Raw genomic sequence first — 21761 nt, forward strand, 5'->3', positions numbered from 1 at the left:
GTGCGGGAGAGAAAGAGGGTGGGAGAAACTAGGTGTCATGTTAAGAGGTTTGAATATTTATCTTATGGGAATAGATTATAGGAAGCCAACAAAGGCTTAAGCAGAAACTTGGTTAGGTTTGCAATTAGAAAGAACATTCTGGTGGAAGTGCATTCAGTAGGATAGAGAGATAAGAGACATCATTCCTAATTTTTCCTTTTCAAAACAACTTTCCCCAGGGACTTTTAGGGTCTCTCAAGTACATAGGGTCAGAAGTCTAAAAAGCAGCTTAAGGAATAAACCATCAAACAATCCCTCTACTGTCAAAAAGAATATATGGTTGAGTATCACTTGTCCAATTCAGTCATCTTGAAAGCAACTGATGTTGGTCATTTCTGTGTTAAAACTAAGTCATGAAACACAAACCACTGAACCACATTCTTAATTCAGACTTAATCGCATTTATTATAGTGCAAATCAAATACATTCTTCCCACAACAGAGCAACATTGAATACCATTGTAAACTAAATTTTTGGATGCCAAGGAAAGATGAAAGCAAGATAAAACATGTGACAGAAGCATCTTGCATTAGATGAGGCACAGTAAAACTAAGAAACATCAGTTGCTACTAGCAAAGAAGCAAAAGTCCATGGAGTTTGAATTTTTGTTTTGGATCCTCAGAGTGATTATTCACCGGAACAAAGAAGCTACTGGTTTCACAGTCCAGAGCAAGATGGACGACACGTGTTGAACACATGGGTCAGAGGTTGGCAACCACTGAACAGAGGCCTCAGAGGTCTGAGGCTGCTGGACACAACGTGAAGAGTTTGAGGACCATAGGCTAAGCAACTCGAGGGTCGGCATCCAGAAGTGAGGAGGTTTTGGGGCCGGCAACTGTTGGAGAAGCAGGATTGGGGGCGATAGCCACTGGGCACACAGCCTCCTAGGGGCTGGTAACTATTGAGCAGCACCCTCAGTGGACGATAGCCGCTGGACACGTAGCTCTGTGGTCTACAGGACAGTGGAAGGCAGGAGCTGGAGACGAAAGAAGAAGCAGGAAGAAAACTGCTTCCTTGGCAGGGCCTGGGCACGTAGTAGGCAGTGGAAGAACCGCAAGAGGTTTCAAGGTTGCCGGTCTCACAGTGGGCCGGCTGGCAGCTGGTTGGTTCACCGCAGGTCTCTTGGCAGTTGTCTGTGAGCCAGGTAGGGTCTTGACAGCTAGCGGGTAAGCAGAGGACATCTCCACAGCTGACGTTAGTAGGGCAGAGGGCGATGGAGGTGAGAGGAATATGGCAGGAGGTTCTGAGAGATCCTGAGCTGCAGTTTCCAGAGCAATAGTTGGGGCAAGACATAGTGAGGTTGTGAGAGCAGGCTGCGGTTGAGGGAAAGAAGCGAGTGTCTCAAGTTTGTTCTGCCCTTCCTTAACTTGACCCTTTATATATCCCTAGAAGGTGGTGCTTCTGCATACAGACTCTTCCTCTTGTTGTATGAGGATGCATCAGAACTCTTTATTATATATAGCCAAGGAAGTGATGCTTCCACCTTCCATAAAACTGGATGTTCCTTGCAATGCCATCCATTGATTAAGTCTATCTATAAACCAATGCGACTGCTTTTTAATAGGATCTATCCTTCTTAAATTATCCAAACAAAACAGACACATTTTAAAGTCTATGTACTTATTCCAATGATAACCACCATTGCACAAACATTCTTAACATTCCTCTCTTAGAATTCTCTTTGAAAGTTGTAGCAACTTCTTTGAAACAGTGACAAGTTAAATCTTTTTGAAGAAAAATTCTATTCTTCTTGGAAATTGCCAAAAGTAAATAACTTGGAAGCAAGTGTACGAGAAAATGAAAATCCTTGCAAACTATATGACAGAAATATGGACAATTTCAGTATATTTTGCTTGATTAGAATTTATTTCTCAAAGTTATGATTTGCGTTATTTCAGAATTGTGTTTGGACTTGTCTTTCTACCAAAATATCTTTATTCAAAAATATGTGCTCATTTTACTCATTTCAATAAATAAATAAACCAAGTCAACATGAAACCTTGGCTTATGTTTTAGGTATTCTTGAATATAGATAATGAAGTTGGGTTCAGTTAAAATTATATATCCTACTGAGAAAAAAAGCAAATAAATAGACCCCTTAAAGAAAGTCAGGCAACTTGATATTTTTCATGATTATTACAAGCTTATGTATTGCATCGTTTCTCATATTCCAACGGAAAAATTATTGTTCTTGGTTAAAAAAAATACATTGAATTTGACATGAATTTATTTTGCTTTCTACATTGGTCTTGATGTCAATTTCCAAAAAGGAGCTTCTAAGCTGCTTTACATAGGGAATAGCATCAGGATAAAGTATTATTTTCCTAGGTTTGAGTACTGTAAAGGTCATTTGAGAACACATATTTCTGGTAAAAGTTGTTTTAAAAAATGTATGATTGTAGTTAGCTTCAACTATCCCTCTGTATTTTTCTCATACTGACATATCCAGTGCCTCCAGTAGCTATTTTAATGGGATTTTAAATTATCTGCTGGCTCTAAATTCCAATTCCTTTTGGCTAAATAGTCAATTTAAATCATAACACTTTCTTCTATTTTGGTGTTTGAGGGACATGCTCGTGCTTATCAAGTCTCCCTCTGTCCTGGAGGGGTAAAATCTCTGAAATAGAAGTCTGGATTCTCAATGAGGCAACACCGGACTATTTTACTACCAGGGGGAGAAATACAAAAATAAAATGGTATCATCCCTGAGGTCCTGTACTAACATGTTGAATTTATCTCAGTATTTTAGGTCAGATGATTCGTACCTGATGTACCTCCATCCCCAGGCTCTTACTACCTAACACTCTTTGTATAACCAAATACTTTGTATACTTTGGACATCACTTGATACTCTGTGTATACAGTGGCTGGAGTCTTCTTGTGAAATCCTGGATGCATCAGCTGAATGGCATTCGTAATAGGTACAGCCATATTTGGCTGAATGCTTATGAAATTGTATGTTGATACTCCTTGTGTCTGCTCTTCTCTAATATAAAGAGCCCAATACCTGTATCATTAGTACATCAATATGCTTGTGTGTATGTGTGGATAGGTGTGTATGCTACATGTTCTGTGTATACTTGGATGATTTTCCATGAAGAGAAGGGGTGTGGAATAAGAGGAACCTGGCATTCATGGAATGCCTACTCTGAAAAACCTTTTGCTATGGGTGCCCACATGTGCCATTCACTTTGTCCTCACAATTCTATACAGTAGATCCTACTATTTCAAGTACTCATATGAGAAAACTTGAGCTTTAGAAAGTTACAGTAATAGATACTAAGAAAAACATTTGAACAAAGGCTCCTTGACTCCCTAAACAGTTTTTCTCTCTATCCAATATGGCATTACATAGAGATGCATTGATACTATCATTTAATAACCAACAACCCTGTGAATCCGGGTAATTTGCATAATTGCTCTGTCCCCCAGTCATTATCAGTATAATTTTATGAACCAATGGAAATATTAATAGTATCTACTTTTCAGTGACATTTTAGAAATATATTGAGATGTCATTAAAAGTTAAAATAAACTGTAAAACATTATACAAGAGTAATCTATTTTATTGCTTTGGCATTCTTAACCCATTCCGGAGGGTATGACCTTGGGTTTAATTTCTTTAGAGCACCACCATGAGTTTCTCGTGTGTGTATGTGTATGTGGGCCGGGTTGGGGGTGGGGGGCGGTAAAATTGCAAAAATATCAACAGGTCTTCAGAGAGTAAAGTGCCCTGAATATAAGTTGTCCTTCATGTAACATAGGTTGAACTAATATTACTTCGTAGTGGCTGTGTCACTAAAAGAGAAGTGCTTATTTCGGCATAATACCAGCTACCTCATTAGCAGGATCCTATAAACTACATGTTTCAGGCTTCTCTTCTGATTTAAGAGCCCAGGGATAATTGGAGGAACTCACTGTGTTGCTTTTATTTTTTTTAATAAATCGTGGATCATTGTCTCTCCTACTCTAGAAGGAGAATTTTGTTTCTCTGTCTTGGAGACAAAAAATCCCCAGAACATTTCAACAATAAAGTTGTGCCAATAAACAAGGTAATTTTAACTCATCCATTCAGCAAATATTTATTGAGCATCTAGTATGTTCAAAACATAGGATAGATGCTGGCAATGGAACCAACATTAAATTGCCTTCTGCGCTCAGACATATACTATCCAGTAAGCGTGGTAAGACAGGTGCATAACCCATGTCAGTGTTTACTAAGCTCTGTAAGTAATGTACAGAGAAAAGCAAACATAGTTCATTCACCTTACCAAAAAATTAACATTTGATATTAATTTTGAAAGATGGAAGGGGCTTTGGAGAAGAGGAAAACACTTTAGGCTATGGAAGAAGATGTAAAGGTAGAGAAAATGACAACATAGAGCTTCCCAGTGAAGAATTCTAAGAAGCAAACTCATATTCACATGTTGAAATTACTGAGGGAAGTAGTTAAGATATTGTTCTAAAGGTGTGGCGATCCAGTAATGTGTTTCAAGAAGAGAGTTCTGAGGTTAATTTGCAGCATAGATTGGAAAGTGGGAAAACCTGTTATAATACTTTTCTCCCTTTATCTTCTAAAATTATATATTTCTTTCCGTTTTTTTTCTATTATCATGGCAATAATTTAAGTCAGGCTTTTTTGTTCTCCTTCGGTGAATTTCTTACTGCCACCTTTCACTTCTATCCCCATGGTCTTCTATTTTGCCTAAATAATGCATTTGAAATAATACTCATGAAATTAATTTCATCATATGATTCTCTTTCTCAAAAAAGTGGATGACTTCACTTTGTCGATAGAGAATTGTTCTGACACTTGTCTGGTCCTTCTCTACTTCCCAGTAAAGATTCTCTCCTACGTTTTTGGGTTGCCTGTTAATATTTCCAATTACACCATATCCATCTTGTCCCCACACTATCTCCTTGCTTATCCACCCTCCCTCTCATTTGGAATAATTTAAAAATTTTATCTACCCTTCAGACTTCAGCAAATTGGCTCCTTTGTAAATATTTTACAGATCATTCCTGCCAACTTGAATCTCTCCAGCATTTAAATTTGTATAATTATCACTACCTAATTCTTTCTCACAAACGTATTTTTCCTGTCTCTCTCTCTCTCTCTCTCTCACACACACACACACACACACAAATTGCTTTGCAAGCAAAACAGTCTATATGTGTCTTTTCCCAACTATATTATAGAACTCTTATCATCTGCTATTTACTGCGTGTTTAGCATATACCAGACACTGTTCTGCTGGTTTTACATGAATTAGATGATTGAATCCTCAAAACATCCCTATTCGAGTACGGATTTGTGATTATTATTCTCAATACCTGTGAGAAAACTTAGTCTACCCTTAATAAATGTGACACCAATCACAAAATACAACTTTGATTTTATCAAATAAAAATTTACCTTTACTGAGTCAATAACCTCTTTTATATACTTTTCTCACCATCTATCCATTCTCATTAGAGAAGGTCAACTTCTAAGGAATATTAAAGAACATGAGAATAGAAGGAGGTTCAAGGGGACTGCACACCCTTTGTTCTTATCTTTCCATTTCTAGTATTTCTGGTTAATATTCACCTTAGCTTGGCTTAGAGAAGCCAACCAATTACCTAGAGTCAGTTCATTGTAGTCTACAACACGGTAAAGTGACCGATTGTAGCACCCCCTGTTGGATGCCATGCGTAAAATTATTGAATTATAATCAATGCAAATAATGAATTCCCTGATCAGCAATGTAGATTTCTGGGTAAATGATCAGGCTGTCAGGCAGTAACTTACTTTCAATTGAATGATTAATTACTGCATTATAACATCCTTTAGTGTGGAAACTATATATACATGATTTGAACAATATTTGCACCCCTCATTCCCCTTTCATTCACACACAAAATCTTCCGCAGTTGGTGCTAAGAACTGCTTTGTATTAATTAGGACATCCTTTCATACACGTATTCAAGACACTAAAGTTGGAAGTATTTCTTCCACTTTTCATAGTTAAGCCTTTGAATTATATTCCTTTCATCTTTACAAGATCTTTTAAATTTTCCTCCCTTTGCCTATTTACTTATTTTGTAAATGTGAAATACTTTTATTTTTAATTTCCCACCAGATTTTTTTCACATACAATTGGGAAATAAAAATGATATATATTTAAGGTATACAAGGTGATGTTTTGATATACATCTACATTGTGAAATAATTACCACAATCTGGCAAATTAACATTGCCATAACTTCGTGTAGTCTCTTTCTTCCTCCCTTTCTTTCTTTTTCAGTTTCTTTTCTTTTCCTTTCCTTTCTTTCCTTTCCTTTTCTTTTTTCTTTCCTTCCTTCCTTCCTTCCCTTTCTCTCTTTCCCTCGCTTCCTCCTTTCTCTTTCTTTCTCCTTCCTTCCTTCCTTCCTTCCTTCCTTCCTTCCTTCCTTCCCTCCCTCCCTCCCTCCCTCCCTCCCTCCGTCCCTCCCTTCCTTCCTTCCTTCTTAAAACATTAAGATCTAATCTCATATTTTTACTACAGATGGGGTTTTGCCATGTTTGCCAGGCTGGTTTTGAACTCCTGACCTCAGGTGATCCACCCAACCACGCCTGTAATCCCAGCTACTCAGGAGGCTGAGGCCGGGAGGCAGAGTTTGCAGTGAGCCGAGATTGTGCCATTGCACTCCAGCCCGGGCAACAGAACGAAACTCCATCTCAAAAAAAAAAAAAGTTCTCTCTTAGAGAATTTTAAATTTTGCTGAGAGTATATTACAGAATACATTAGCTATACTAACATACAGTATATCCATGCTGTGTATTTTAGATCTTCAAAATTATTTAATCGGCAAAAATGAAACTTTGTACACTTTGACCAACATATCCCCATATTCCCTACCCCCCAGCTCCTGGCAATCACATTTCTAGTCTCTGCTTCTATAGGATTGATTTTTTCTTTGTTTTTTTTTTTTTGTGTTTTTTGTTTTGTTTTGTTTTTGTTTTTTTAGATTCCACATATAAGTGAAATCATACAATATTTGTCTTTCTGTGTCTGGTTTATTTTACTTAGCATAATGTCTTCCGGGTTCATCCATGTTGTCACAAATGGCAAAATTTCTTTCTTTTGTAAGGCTGATAATATCCACAATTTCATTATTTATTCATTCGTTGGTGCACACATGCCTTGTTTCTATATCTTGGTTATTGTGAATAATGCTGCAATGTACATGGAGTACAATTTTATCTCTTCAAATTACTGGTTTCATTTACTTTGGATATATCCCCAAAGGTGGGATTGATGGATCATATGGTAGTTCTATTTTTAATTTTTAAGGAGGCCTTATTATGTTTTTCAGTATATGAATTCACAGTCCCACCAACAGTGTGTAAGGGTTCCTTTTTCTCAACAGCTCCACCAAGTTGTTTGTTTGTGTGTGTGTCTGAGTGTTTTTTAATGATAGTCATTCCAACAAGTGTTGAGATGAGACCCCATTGTGATTTTGATTTTCGTTTCTCTGATCATTACTAATGTTGAGGACCCTTTCAAATATCTCTCAATCATTTCTATGTCTTCTTTGCAAAGATACCTATTCAGGTTATTTGCTCACTTTTAAATTGGGCTTTTTGTTATTGAGTTGTAAGAGTTTCTATATATTTTGGATATTAACCACTTATCAAATGACTGAATGGTTTGCAAATATTTTTTCCTGTTTTCTAAGTTGTTTCTCTCTTTTATTGTTGCCTTTGCTGTGTGAAGCTTTTCAGTTTTATGAAATACAACTTGCCTATTTTTGCTTTAATTGCTCATGCTTTTGGTGTCATGACAAAAAAACTCATTTCTAAGACCAATGTCAAGAATATTTTCTCTATGTGTTTTTTGAATAGTTTTATAGCTACTGGCCTTGTGTTTAAGTGTTTAATACATTTTTAGTTGATTTTTGTATATGTTGTGAGATACTGGTCCAGTTTCATTCTTCTGCAGGTGGGTATGCAGTTTTCCGAAAATCATTCATTGAAGAGACGACTCTCTCCCCATGGTTTGTTCTTGGAAACCTTGTCAAGCATTAACTGACTGTAAATGTGTGGATTTATTTTGGGGCTTTTAATTCTGTTACATTAGCCCATGTGTCTGTTTTCATCTCAGTGCCATAATTTGATATTTGTAGCATTGTGATATATTTTGAAATCAGTAAATGTGATCCCTCTAGCTTTTCTTTTCTTGCTTAACATTGTTTTGCCTATTTGGGTCTTTTGTATTTCCTTATGAATTTTATAATTTTTTTTCTATTTCTGTGAAAAATGCCATTGGAATTTTGATAGGGATTGTGTTGTACCTGTAGACTGCTTTGGGTATTAGGATTTTAACAGTATTCATTCTTTAAATCCATGAACATAGAATTTTTTTCCATTTGTTTATGTCTTCTTCAATTTCTTTCATTAATATTTTACAGTTTTCAGTATATAGATCTCTCATTTCTTTGATTAAATTTATTTCTAAGCATTTTATTCTTTTTGATGTCTTTTTAAATGAGATTTTAAAAATTTCTTTCTTTCTTTTATTTTTGTTTTTTGAGATGGAGTCGCCCAGGCTGGAGTGCAGTGCTGCGATCTCGGCTCACTGCAAGCCCCGCCTCCCAGGTTCACGCCATTCTCCTGCTTCAGCGTCCTGAGTAGCTGGGACTACAGGCGCCCGTCACCACGCCTGGCTAATTTTTTTGTATTTTTAGTAGAGACGGGGTTTCACTGTGTTAGCCAGGATGGTCTCGATCTTCTGACCTCCTGATCCGCCCACCTCGGCCTCCCAAAGTGCTGGGATTATAGGCGTGAGCCATTTTTCTCTCTTTCTTTCTTTCTTTCTTTTTTTTTTTTTGAGACGAAGTCTCACTCTGTCACCCAGGCTGGAGTGCAGTGGCACGATCTCCGCGCACTACAACCTCTGCCTCTTGAGTTCAAATAATTCTCCTGCCTCAGCCTCCCAAGTAGCCAGGATTACAAGCAAGTGCCACCATGCCCGGCTAATTTTTGTTTTATTCATTTATTTTTTTTTGGTAGAGGTGGGGTTTCACCATGTCAGTCAGGCTGGTCTTGAACCCCTGACCTCAGGTGATCCACTCACCTTGGCCTCCCAAAGGCCTAGGATTACACGCCTGGGATTACAGGCGTGAGCCACCGCACTTGGCCTAAAATTTCTTTTTTAGATAGTTTATCTATAAGGTATAGACATGCTACTGATTTTTGTATGCTTATTTTGTATCTTGCAACTTTGCTGAACTCATTTACTAGTTCTAATAGTTTTTTGGTGGGGTCTCTAGGGTTTTTAATGTATAGCATCATGTCATATGCAAACAGAGACAATTTTACTTCGTTATGATGTGGGTGCTTTTCTTTTTCTCTCTCTCTCTCTTTTTTTTTTTTTTTTCTAATTGCTCTGGCTAGGACTTCTAGTACTATATTGAATAGAAGTAGAAAGAGTGGCCATCCTTGTCTTGTACCTGATCTAAGAGGAAAAGCTTTTAGGTTTTCACCACTGTGGGTTTTACCTGTGAGTTTGTCATATATGGACTTTGTTATGTTGAAGTATATTCCTTCTATGCCTAATTCGTTGAAGTCTTTATCATGAAAGTTTGTTGAATTCTGTCAAATGCTTTTTCTACATCTATAGTGATGATAACTTCTATCCTTCTTTCTGCTAACTTGGTGTATCATATTCATTGATATGCTTGTGTTGAATCATCCTAGCCTCCCAGGAATAAGATTCACTAAATCATGTTGTATCATCCTTTGAATGTGCCATTGAATCCTGCTTGTTAGTATTTTGTTGAGGACTTTTGCATCATGTTCATCAGGTATATTGGCTTTCAGTTTCTGTTTCTGTTTCTGTTTTATCTTTTAGTATCCTTGACCAACACTGGTATCAGGATAATGCTCGTTTTGTAAAATCAATGTGGAAACGTCTAAAAAACAACAAGCTTTACTTCTACAAATCTTTTCGAATTTTATAAAAAATTCTCTATTTGACTTTTTTTCTGCTCTACTTTTATTATTATTTTTTTCTTTTACTGACTTTGGGCTTAGTTTGTTATTCTTTTTCTAACTTCTTGAGAAGTTAGGTTGTTTGAAATCTTTCTTTTTTCAGGTAGGTATTCTTTGCTATAAACTTCTTAAAATGGTTTTCAGTGCATTCCAACGTTTTTGAATGTTGTGCTTCCATTTTCATTGTCTCAATATTTTCTAATTTCTCTTTTGATTTTTTCTTTGATTTATTGGTTGTTCGGTAGCGTGTTAATTTTCACATATTTGTGAATTTTTCAATTTTCCTCTTGTTACTGATTTCTAGTTTGGTGGTTTAATATCATTATGGTTGGATGTTTAATATGATTTTAATTTCCTTAAGACTTTTTTGGGGGCTCACCTATAGTCTATCCTGGATAATATTTAGTGTGTGCTAGAAAAGAATGTGCATTCTTCTCCTGTTGGCTGAAGTGTTTTGTATAAATCTGTTTGGTAAGTCTGCTCTTTTCTTTTTGATCTTCTCTCTGGGTGATGTATCCATTGTTGAAACTGGGGTATCAAAGTCTCCTATGATTATCATACTACTGTTCATTTCTCCCCTCAGTTCTGTTAATATTTGTTTTTATATTTAGGTATTCCAGTGTTGGGTACATATATATTTGTGCTTGTTATATCCTCTTTATGAATAGACTCCTTTTTCATGATATAATGACCTTCTTTGTCCTATGATAGTTTTTGGTGTAAAGCCTATTTTGTACAATATAAAATCTAGCCACCCCTGCTCTCATTTGGTTACCATTTTCATGGAATAACTTTCACTTTCAGCCTATGTGAGTTCTAAACTCTCAAGTGAGTCTCTTGTAGACAGCATTTTAGTTGGATCTTTTAAAAAAATATATTCAGCCACCCTGTATCTTTTAAGTGGATATTTAAATCCATTTACATTTTAAGTAATTGTTGATTACTTTACTTTACTGCTGCCAAGAACTTACTACTGACATTTTAATTATTTTCTGTCTGTTTTGTGATTCATTGTTCTTTTCTTGCTCTCCCACTGTCTTTTTGATTTGATGGTTTTTTTCTGTAGCGGTATGCTTTGATTCTTTTAATTTTAATGTATTTACTACAGGTTATTCTTGGTGATCACCATAAGGCTTACATAAAACATTATTTTAAGCTGATAATAATTTCACTTTGATCACATACAGAAGCTCTACACTTCTTCCCCCCACATACATATTTTATGTTTTTTTTTTTTTTTTTTTGAGACGGAGTCTCGCTCTGTCACCCAGGCTGGAGTGCAGTGGCCGGATCTCAGCTCACTGCAAGCTCCGCCTCCCGGGTTCATGCCATTCTCCTGCCTCAGCCTCCCGAGTAGCTGGGACTACAGGCGCCTGCCACCTCGCCCGGCTAAGTTTTTGTATTTTTAGTAGAGACGGGGTTTCACTGTGTTAGCCAGGATGGTCTCGATCTCCTGACCTCGTGATCCGCCCGTCTCGGCCTCCCAAAGTGCTGGGATTACAGGCTTGAGCCACCTCGCCCGGCCTATTTTATGTTATTGAAGTCATAATTATATCTTTTTATATTATGTATCTATTAATAAATTATTTTAGCTGTATTAGGGTTCTTCAGAGGATCAAAACTAATAGAATATATATATATATAAAAGAGGACATTTATTATGAAAATTGACTCACATGATTATGAAGGCCAAGAAGCTCCATGCATGCCATCTGCAAGATGGAGAACCAGAAAAGTCAGTGGTGTAATTTAATATGAGTCCAAGGGCCTGAGAACCATGGAGGGTTGGAGAAGGGAGTGTTAGTGTAAATCCTGGAGTCCAAAGGACCAAATACGAGGAGCTCCAGTTTCCAAGAGCAGGAGAAGATGGCTCTCCAAGCTCCAGAAGAGAGAGGAAATTTACCTTTCCTGCACCATTTTCTTCCCTCCTGGGCCCCATTGGATTGGATGAGGTCTGACTAGATTGGTAAGGGTGGATCTTCTTTACTTAGTCTACTGATTCAAATGTTAATCTCTTTCAGAAACACCTTCACAGACACATCTAGAAATACCACTATCTTGGAAAATCCTTAACCAGCCAAATTGACACATATGATTAACTATCACAGTAGTTATAGTTGTTTTTAATACTTTTGTCTTTTAACTTTTATACTAAAGTTAAAAGTGATTTATATACCACCATTACAGTATTAAAGTATTCTGAATTTTAGTAGATACTTACCTTTAACAGTGAGTTTTATACTTTCTCAAGTTTTCATGTTTCTTATTAGTGCCTTTTCATTTCAAGTTGAAGACCTCCCTTTAGCATACCTTATAAGGCACATCTAGTGTTGAGGAACTTCCTGGGCTTTTATATATCTCAGAAAATCTTTATCTCTTTTTCATTTCTGAGATCCAGCTTCACTGGGGATATTATTCTTAGTTGGCAAGTCTTTGTTTGTTTGTTTGTTTCAGCACTTTGAATACATCATTCCACTCTACTGGCCTGAAAGGTTTTTGCTGAGAAATTTCCTGATAGTCTCATGAAATTTCCCTAGTTTGTGACAAGTCATTTTTCTCTTGCTGCTTTCAAAATTATCACTTTGTCTTTGACTTTTGCCTATTTTATTATAATGTGTCGTGCTACATACCTCTTGACATTCAGCCTATTTGTGGTTCTTTGGGCATCATCCAGCTGGATGTTCATTTTCCTCCCCAGACTCAGGAAATGTTCTGTCATCATTTCTTTAAGTAAGTTTCCTGTCCCTTTCTCATCCGCTAGTTCTTCTGAGGATCCCATAATGCATATATTGATTTACTCAATAGTGTTTCATAAGTCATGTAGCCTTTCTTTACTCTTTTTCATTTTTTTTCTTTTTGTTTCTCTCACTGGATAATTTCAAATGATCTGTTTATTTTTAATTCTGCGTAATTGTGTCTGCTAATGGAGTTCTCTTTTGAATTTTTCAGTCATTGTCTTCTACAGCTCCAGGATATCTGTTTTAATTATTTTTTATTGTTTCCTTTTTCTTCCCAAAATTCTAACTTTGTTTATGGATTGTTTTCATAATTTTACTTAGTTATCCTAATTCCTTTGTAAGCCATTGAGCTACTTTAAGACAATTATTTGAATAATTCTTTGAACTCTTTGTCAGATAATTCATATATCTCCATTTTAAATGACTGTTAATCACAGTAGAGCAGTGCTGAAGCCTGATCCTGGGACTGCTTTATGGATGGCAGCTGGGGCCAAGGTTTGAATTGCTTATATATTTTATCAACTTTATCGAGATATAAGTGATATAAAATAAACTGAACATATTTAAAGAGTACAATTTAGTAAGTTTTGATATATGTATAATGAAAATAAGGATAGTTATTATATTAATTGTCCCCCAAATCTTTGTATGCCTTTGTTGTTCCTCCATTTTACCCCTCTCCATCTCACTTCACTTATCCCCAGGCAACCACTGATCTTTCTGTCATTTTGGATTAATTTACATTTTCTTGCATTTTATACAAATGGAATGAAATAATGTGGTATGTAATTTTTTGCTTCTATTTTTCACTCAGCATATTTAATTTGAGATTCATTCAAGTTGCAACACCGACTAACAGTTTATTTGTTTTATTGCTGTGCAGTGCCTATTGTATAGATATAACAAAATTTGTTATATCTATCACGTTGATGGGTAGTGTGAAGTTTTGGGGAATTACAAATACAAGTGTTATGAACATTTGGGTACAAGTTTTGATGGAACACTTGCATTCATTTCTCTTAGGTAAATACCCAGGAATGAAATAAATTAATCACATAGTACATCAGTGTTTGACTTTTTAAGTAGCTACTAAACTTTTTTACAGGTAACTGCACCATTTTACATTCCCAGCAGCAGCGTAAGAGTTCAAGTTTCTTCCAACATTTTGTGTACTCAGGCTTTTAAAATTTTAGTCATTCTATGAAGTTATAATGGTATTTTGTAGTGGTGTTAATTTACTAGTGACTGATGCTGCTGAGCAGAGTCACTGATTATTTCTGATTTTGACATCTTATTTAGCAAAGAACCTGTTCAAGGTTTTATTCATATGTTTATTCGGTTTTTGCTTTCTTATTATTGGTTGTGAAGAGTTATTTAAATATTTTAAATACAACTCTTTTGTTAGATATTGATAGGGTTTGGCTGTGTCCCCACCCAAATCTCCTCTTGAATTTCCATGTATTGTGGGAGGGACCAAGTAGGAGGTAATTGAATCATGGGGGCAGGTCTTTCCTGTGCTGTTCTTGTAATAGGGAATAAGTCTCATGAGATATGATGGTTTTAAAAAGGGGAGTTTCCCTGCACAGGTTCTCTTCTCTTGTCTGCTGCCATGTGAGACATGCCTTTCATCTTCCACTATGATTGTGAGGCTTCCCTAGCCAGGTGGAACTGTAAGTCTATTAAACCTCCTTCTTTCATAAATTGTCCAGTCTCAGGTATGTCTTTATCAGCACCATGAAAACAGACTAATACAGAAAATTGGTACAGTAGAGTGGAGCATGGCTGAAAAGATACCTGAAGATTGGAAGCAACTTTGGAACTGGGTAACAGGCAGAGTCTGAAACAATTTGGAGGCCTCAGAGGAAGACAGAAAAATGTGAGAAAGTGTGGAACTCCTTAGAGACTTGTTGAATGGCTTTGACCAAAATGTTGATAAAGATATGGACAATAAAATCCAGTCTGAGGTGGTCTCAGAGGGAGATGAGAAACTTGTTGGGAACTGGAACAAAGGTGACTTTTGTTACGTTTTAGCAAAGAGACTGGTGGCATTTTGCCCCAGCCCTAGAGGTTTGTGGAACTTTGAACTTCAGAAAGATGATTTAGGGTATCTGGTGGAAGAAATTTCTAAGCAGTAAAGCATTCAGGAGATGACTTGAATTCTGTTAAAGGCATTCAGTTTTATAAGTGAAGCAGAGCTTAAAAGTTTGGAAAATTTGCAGCCTGACAATGTGATGGAAAAGAAAATCCCATTTTCTGAGAAGAAATTCAAGCCAGCCGCAGAAATTTTCATAAGTAACAAGGAGCCAAATGTTAATCCCCAAGACAATGGGGAAAATGTCTCCAGGGCATGTCAGAGGCCTTTACAGCAGTCTCTCTCGTCACAGGCCCAGAGGCCCAGGAGGAAAAGTGGTTTTGTGAGCTCAGCCCAGGGTCCCTGTTCTGTGTGCAGCCTAGCGACTTGGTGCCCTGCATCCCGGCTGCTCCAGCCGTGGCTGAAAGAGGCCAATGTAGAGCTCAAGCTGTGGCTTCAGAGGGTACAAATCCCAAGCCTTGGCAGCCTCCATGTGATGTTCAGCTTGCCAGTGCATGGAAGTCAAGAATTAGGGTTTGGGAACCTCTGCCTAGATTTCAAAAGATGTATGAAAATGCCTGGATGCCCAGGCAGAAGTTTGCTGCACAGGCAGGGCCCCATGGGGCACTGCTAGGGCAGTGCAGAAGGGAAATGTGGGGTCACAGCCCCCCAAACAAAGGCCCTACTGGGGCACTCTCAGAATGGTAGATCCACAGACAGCTTGCACTGTGTGCCTAGAAAAGTCACGGACACTCAACACTAGCACATGAAGGCAGCCGGGAGGGATGCTGTACCCTGCAAAACCACAGGGGCAAAGCTGCCCAAGATTATAGGAACCTACCTCTTGCATCGGCGTGACCTGCATGTGAGACATGGAATCAAAGGAGATCATTTTGGAGCTTTAAGATTTGACTGCCTCACTGGATTTTGGACTTGCATGGGGCCAAATCTCATCTTTAATTCCTACATGTTGTGAGAGGTACCCGGTGGGAGGTAGCTGAATCATGGGGGCAGTTTTTTCTGGTGTGGTTCTCATGATAGTGAATAAGTTGCATGAGACCTGATGGTTTTAAAAAGGGGAGTTTTCCTGCACAAGCTCTATTCTCTTGTCTATCACCATGTGAAATGTGCCTTTTAACTTTTGCCATGATTGTGAGGCCTCCCCAGCCACGTGGAAAAGTCAAATAAGCCTCTTTCTTTTGTAAATTGCCCAGTCTCAGATATGTCTTTAACAGCAGCATGAAAACAGACTAATACAGATACAAATTTCAAATATATTTTACCGGGCTGTGATTGTCTGTTTATTAATGTTATAGTGAGCTTTGAAGTACAGTATAATTTTGATGAAGTACATTTTATTACCTTTTCCTTTATGGATTGTGTTTTTGATTTTGTATCTAAGACACTTTTGCCTAACCTAATGTCTTAAAGGTTTTATCCTTTTTTATTCATTAAAAAAAATCTAACTTTTATTTGCACCAATATTTTAATCTGTTATCTTTTTTTTTTTTTTTTTTTTTTTTTTTTTTTTGAGACGGAGTCTCGCTCTGTAGCCCAGGCTGCAGTGCAGTGGCTGGATCTCAGTTCACTGCAAGCTCTGCCTCCCGGGTTCACGCCATTCTCCTGCCTCAGCCTCCCGAGTAGCTGGGACTACAGGCGCCCACCACCTCGCCCGTTTAGTTTTTTGTATTTTTTAGTAGAGACGGGGTTTCACCGTGTTAGCCAGGGTGGTCTCAACCTCCTGACCTTGTGATCCGCCCGTCTCGGCCTCCCAAAGTGCTGGGATTACAGGCTTGAGCCACTGCGCCCGGCCTAATCTGTTATCTTAAAGATCACCAGTCTACACCCAATGTGTATTTTACCTTCAATCTTAACTCAGTGGCACATTTGATACTGCTGCTAATGCTCCCCTTTCTGAACCTTGTCCTACTTCAATTTCAACAGTGCACTAATCTCATGGTTCTTTTATATCATCATCAGTATCTCTTATGTCCTTCATGTTTTGTCTCTTTTTGCCTCCTATCCACCAGAATACAAATATTTATCAATCTCTTCCTGCATTTTTATCAATCTGCATTTCATCTATCTTAAGTGTTCCATGAATAGTGCTACATGAATTTTTCTATATTCATAATCACATGCCTGCTCTCTTTCCTTATCTCTGTTTCTTCATTTGTAATTGTCTGCTAGACTGTCCCACTGGGAATAACTTACACTGCAAATTAAGTATTTATACACACATAGTATTTTCTCCAAAATTGGTTCCTCCTCCCATTAGCTTGATTTCCACTTACGGTACCATATTCTCTTAGTCACAAGCTTAAGGTGTAATAAAACTGTTCTTACGAATAACCCTATCTCTATCACATTCCCTAAGGTGAGATTAATAGCAAAATGTATCTCAGGTAATCTCTCTCCCTTAACCACAGTTATCTTGAATACCTCTCTATTGCCCACAGAATTAAACCAAAGCTCCTTAAGCCGTCATTCAAGGCTATGTATAATATGGCTTCAATATACATTTCCAAACATGCTCCCCTCAGGTCTTCTTTATATGGAATTTCAGAGGGCCATATTTGCCATTCTCAGTAAATGTGTCACTTACATTTACATTACATTCCTTTTATTTTTGTTTTGGATGTTCTACCATGTCTGTGCTTATCTATATTCTACTTATTCTTTTTTTGTTTGTTTGTTTTTTGTTTTTTTGTTTTTGTTTCTGTTTTGTTTTGTTTTGTTTTGTTTTGAGATGGAGTCTCACTCCATTGCCCAGGCTAGAGTGCCATGGCACAATCTCGGCTCACTGCAACCTCTGCCTCCCGGGTTCAAGTAATTCTCCTGCTTCAGCTTCCTGAGTAACTGGGATTATAGGTGCCTGTCACCACACACCCAGACAATTTTTGTGTTTTTAGTAGACACAGGGTTTCACCATGTTGACCAGACTGGTCTTGAACCCTTGACCTCATGATCCGCCCACAGTGGCCTTCCAAAGTGCTGGGATTACAGGCGTGAGTCACCATGCTCAGACTATTCTGCTTATTCTAATAGCTCAGGTCAAACACAACCACCAAAAGGAAACTTTTATTTTTACCTAACTGGAATTAATTTCTTTTCCCTTTAAACTTTTTTCTACTTTACATATCTCCTATATATTCTTTTATATCTTATATTTTATTCAACTTACATCTTATTTTTGCTTCTAAGTAATTATTGTATTGAAGACATAATAGCCTTATTTGTGTTTGTATTGCTACAATTGCCCAACATGCTAACTACTTTTGTAAATATTTATTCAAATAATAAATGAAAAAGCCTTAGTAATTTTTCCCTCTTTTAAGTTCTTGCATTTTATTTTCTCTTACTTTATTCCAGGTATTTCTCTTATTAGAATAAAAACTTGCATACAGACCAATGTATATGATGGAAAATGGCTGTTGAGGAAAATAGAATAGAAACTGACAGAGTCTATCTTGATTTAGGTAATATATTCTAGTAGTTTATAATCTATTCATGATTGAATAGATTATAATGTAATCTATTATATTATAATAGAGATGAAGATGTGTATTTTCAGCACTTTTGGCCCTTAGTTTTATACATTAGAACCTTTCATTATCTTTGGTCCTTTGAGAGCTTTTTTGTTTACAGTGAAAGCAAAGATTTACTATAAACCTAGAAAAAGTGAGGCATGGGTCTATTATATTGCTTGTCGCCAAAGTCTTGGAATTTCCCACTTAACACACTTTATAGCCAGGGGAAGAATTCAGTTCACCTTCTAGGTCACAGATAATACTTGTTCAGTTATTTCGCTGCATATCACAAGTACCTCTCCCAGCCTCTTTATAGTCCAGACTTTCTAGACACACAGGAACTCTGGGGATAGACTTTACAATCAGAAATGTCATTTTGGGGTATAGAAATTTTCTCGGTGTATTTTTATTTTTTATTTTTGGTTATTGCTTAATAGAACATGAAAACAAAATAGCAATGCTAGGGCTTGGCAGCCACTCAACAGTCTCACTAAAATCAATTGATGATCTTCGGAAGTTCGGCCCTAACCAACTTTTATCCTGCCAGGTACAACAGCACTCAGGACAAATGAAAACTCTGAATTGACTAAAACATTTGTTTCCTCTGAAACATTATTTTACAACACTTCATAAAAGATAGAGAGTCCCTATTCTTCAGTGGAAAGACTGACATTTAAGCGATTCAAGTCTTTATCCTGGTCTCTATCACAGGCCATTTCCAGGTTCAGATAAAATACTTTTCTCTGAATGAGGGGATTTTTTTTCTGCAAGTTTCCTTATGTTTAATAACTTCTTATTTCTTTCTTTGATGAACATCTCTAGAGAGAGTCTTAAATGGAAAGAAATTAATTTGTGATAGAATACTCTGAAAACCTGAGAGTTAGTCATCATAAATAGCAGCTACATTTTGTTTTCATGTTGGGACTAAGGAAAAAAAGATCTGTTCAGCTCCAAACTGCCTTGTCTCACCAAGAGTCCTTCTCCAGAGAAATGCAGAACTATTTTGAACATAATGGAGACCACGTATCTATCCATAATGCCTGTGGATTGGATTGTGTAACAAATGACCCTTTAAGCAACATTATATATCCTAAATCAGTAGATACCTTGAAAGTGATATGAAACATCGCTAAGACTACAGAAGAAATAATTTTATGATAAAGAAAGTAGTAGCGTTCAAAAGAGTTATCCATTAGCTAGCATTTAACATAAGGGTTTGGCATGAATAAACTGAGTTCATATTTTAAAGATCATGCATAAAATTTAAGATATGGAATGAAGAAATGAAAACCCAAAGACTAGAGTGACCACAGGTATAACAGCATTTGTCAACTACTCTGCTTGCCTAGTTGTGGCTTTCTTTTGATGTATTGACTTGGAAATCAGTATGTAAAAAATATAATGTTGCCAGACCTAATATCAAACCAGAAACAAGTGGCTGATGGTCTTCTATGAGAAGCTTAATGAATTTTCAGCCAAAAAAAAAAAAGAGAGAGAGAGAGAGAATTGGTTGGATGAGCTAAGTAGTCACAACAATTCTGTACTCTGCTGTGACTACTCTCATACATTCTCATCTTTCTCCTAGGTAACAAAGATGGAATGTTGACAGAGACATGACTTTTTGGGAATAAGTGGGAGGAGAACCTTATAGGCTAATGAAATTTAAGGGAATTTCCATTAAGACCAGTAGTGAACCTGTTGACCAAATTGAATGGTTAATGGGGTAATATATGATTCTCTACTTTATTGTTTGTTAATTAGGAAGAATTGGGGACATGATTCCTGGAAAACAGGTTTAAGGACAGCAGAGCTAAGTGTCTTGATCTAAGCCAGAGGACTCTTCTCTAAAACAGCCAGCCAACCTCAAGTTTCCCACAATGTAAAAATTAATCCAAAGATTCATCCTGGTGGGCAGAGGTTCCATCCATTTGCAGACAATAGTTACAGAGTTGTGCACATACACTGAGCTTAAAATATGAAAAACTCACTATTACGATGAACAGAATTCGTTAAATTGTTAGGACTCAGACTGGTTCTCTTGGTGGATAAAAAAGTGGGCCGCTTTTTCCCTTCAAAAAAATGGGAACAGTTGGGCCATTTCCAGGCTCAGCCCCTCGTGAAGTGTGACCACATTAGAGCCATTTGGAGATGATGGTGAAAGCTCAAAGAATTTTTACAGTGGATTTAGGCTGCTATAAGGGGGATATGATTCTCTTAGGGAAATTTCCCTGAGATCGCCAAACTCCTGTGGAACACCAGCAATGGCACATTGAGTGGCTCGGATTGGTTTTATACTGCTGAAGAAGATAAATCACTCTTGAATGAGGAATTTACTATAAGAATTTTAGCTAAATCCTTGCAGTCAGCCTCACCACCCTGGAAAACTTTTTTAGGCTTTACTTTGAAACTGAGTGAATAAAAAAAACAGATGTTACCTTCATAATGGGGGAGTAGATACTCATGATTAACAAACATGTCTCTCAAGTCTCATGTAGCCAAAAGGTACAACCTTTGTGTCTACAGCAGGAAAGCGACACAGCTGCAACTGCTGGTCCAATTATTCCAGGGCTTAATTAAACTGTGTCAATAATGATTATGTTACTGCTTAATATAGAACATTAGGTGGACTAAAAAATTACAAGTTTGTTTGTTCAAGCCCCTAGCAGATGTCTTGCTGCCAAAAACCACAGTAAAGGCATCTTGTTTTCTGGTGCTAAGCTGCTCTCTCTCTCTCCACACCTGCTAATCTCTTCCTCCTTCTCTACCCTGACGTAAGTCACTTTAAGGAGAAAGACGTCTATCTTTCCCCAAGAGAGACCGAAGCTGCATACACTCATTCAGATATATTGAGGAACTTCAAGAAAAAGAGGGACTCAAACTTTTGTGGCTCTCTTGGATACAGGTGTCCAAGATACCATTTTATTCAGTCCAGTGGAGGCGAAAGGGAAATACTTGAATACAGCTAATGAAGCTTTGGAAGAGATTACAGCTGGAAAGGGAAAATAATGTGACTTTCTAGGTGGAGCCCTTTGGGTCAATTTAATGTACAATTATACCTTGGCATCCTTGGGGTACTGGTTCCAGAATCCCTACAGATACCAAAATTTATGGATACTCAAGTACCTGTTATAAAATGGTATAGTATTTGCATTTAATTCACACACATGTTCTCATCTCCTTTAAATCATTTCTAGGTTACTAATAATAGCTGATACAATGTAAGTGCTATATAAATCATTGTTATTACGTATTTTCTAGGGACTAATTATAAGGAAAACTGTCTGTATATGTTCAATACGTATGCAATCATGCTTATTTCCATTAATGTTTTCAATCTGTGATTAGTTGAATCCACAGATGGTGAACCC

General features: G+C 37.2%; 1 protein-coding gene and 1 long non-coding RNA gene across 2 annotated transcripts in view; one reads left to right on the top strand and one right to left on the bottom strand.

Annotated features, from left to right (window-relative positions):
* LOC139362986 (uncharacterized) overlaps window positions 1-21761 on the top strand; it is a 114323-nt gene that overhangs the window by 58915 nt on the left and 33647 nt on the right. The gene's annotated exons all lie outside the window — the stretch shown is intronic.
* LOC105472761 (keratin-associated protein 26-1) lies at window positions 132-1616 on the bottom strand. Its single transcript, XM_011726287.2, has one exon. The coding sequence runs from the start codon at window positions 1330-1332 to the stop codon at window positions 697-699; it is 636 nt and encodes a 211-aa protein (XP_011724589.2). The 5' UTR covers window positions 1333-1616; the 3' UTR covers window positions 132-696.

This window comes from Macaca nemestrina, chromosome 4 (genome assembly GCF_043159975.1).
Source record: "Macaca nemestrina isolate mMacNem1 chromosome 4, mMacNem.hap1, whole genome shotgun sequence".
In the NCBI taxonomy this organism is placed as follows: Eukaryota; Metazoa; Chordata; class Mammalia; order Primates; family Cercopithecidae; genus Macaca; species Macaca nemestrina.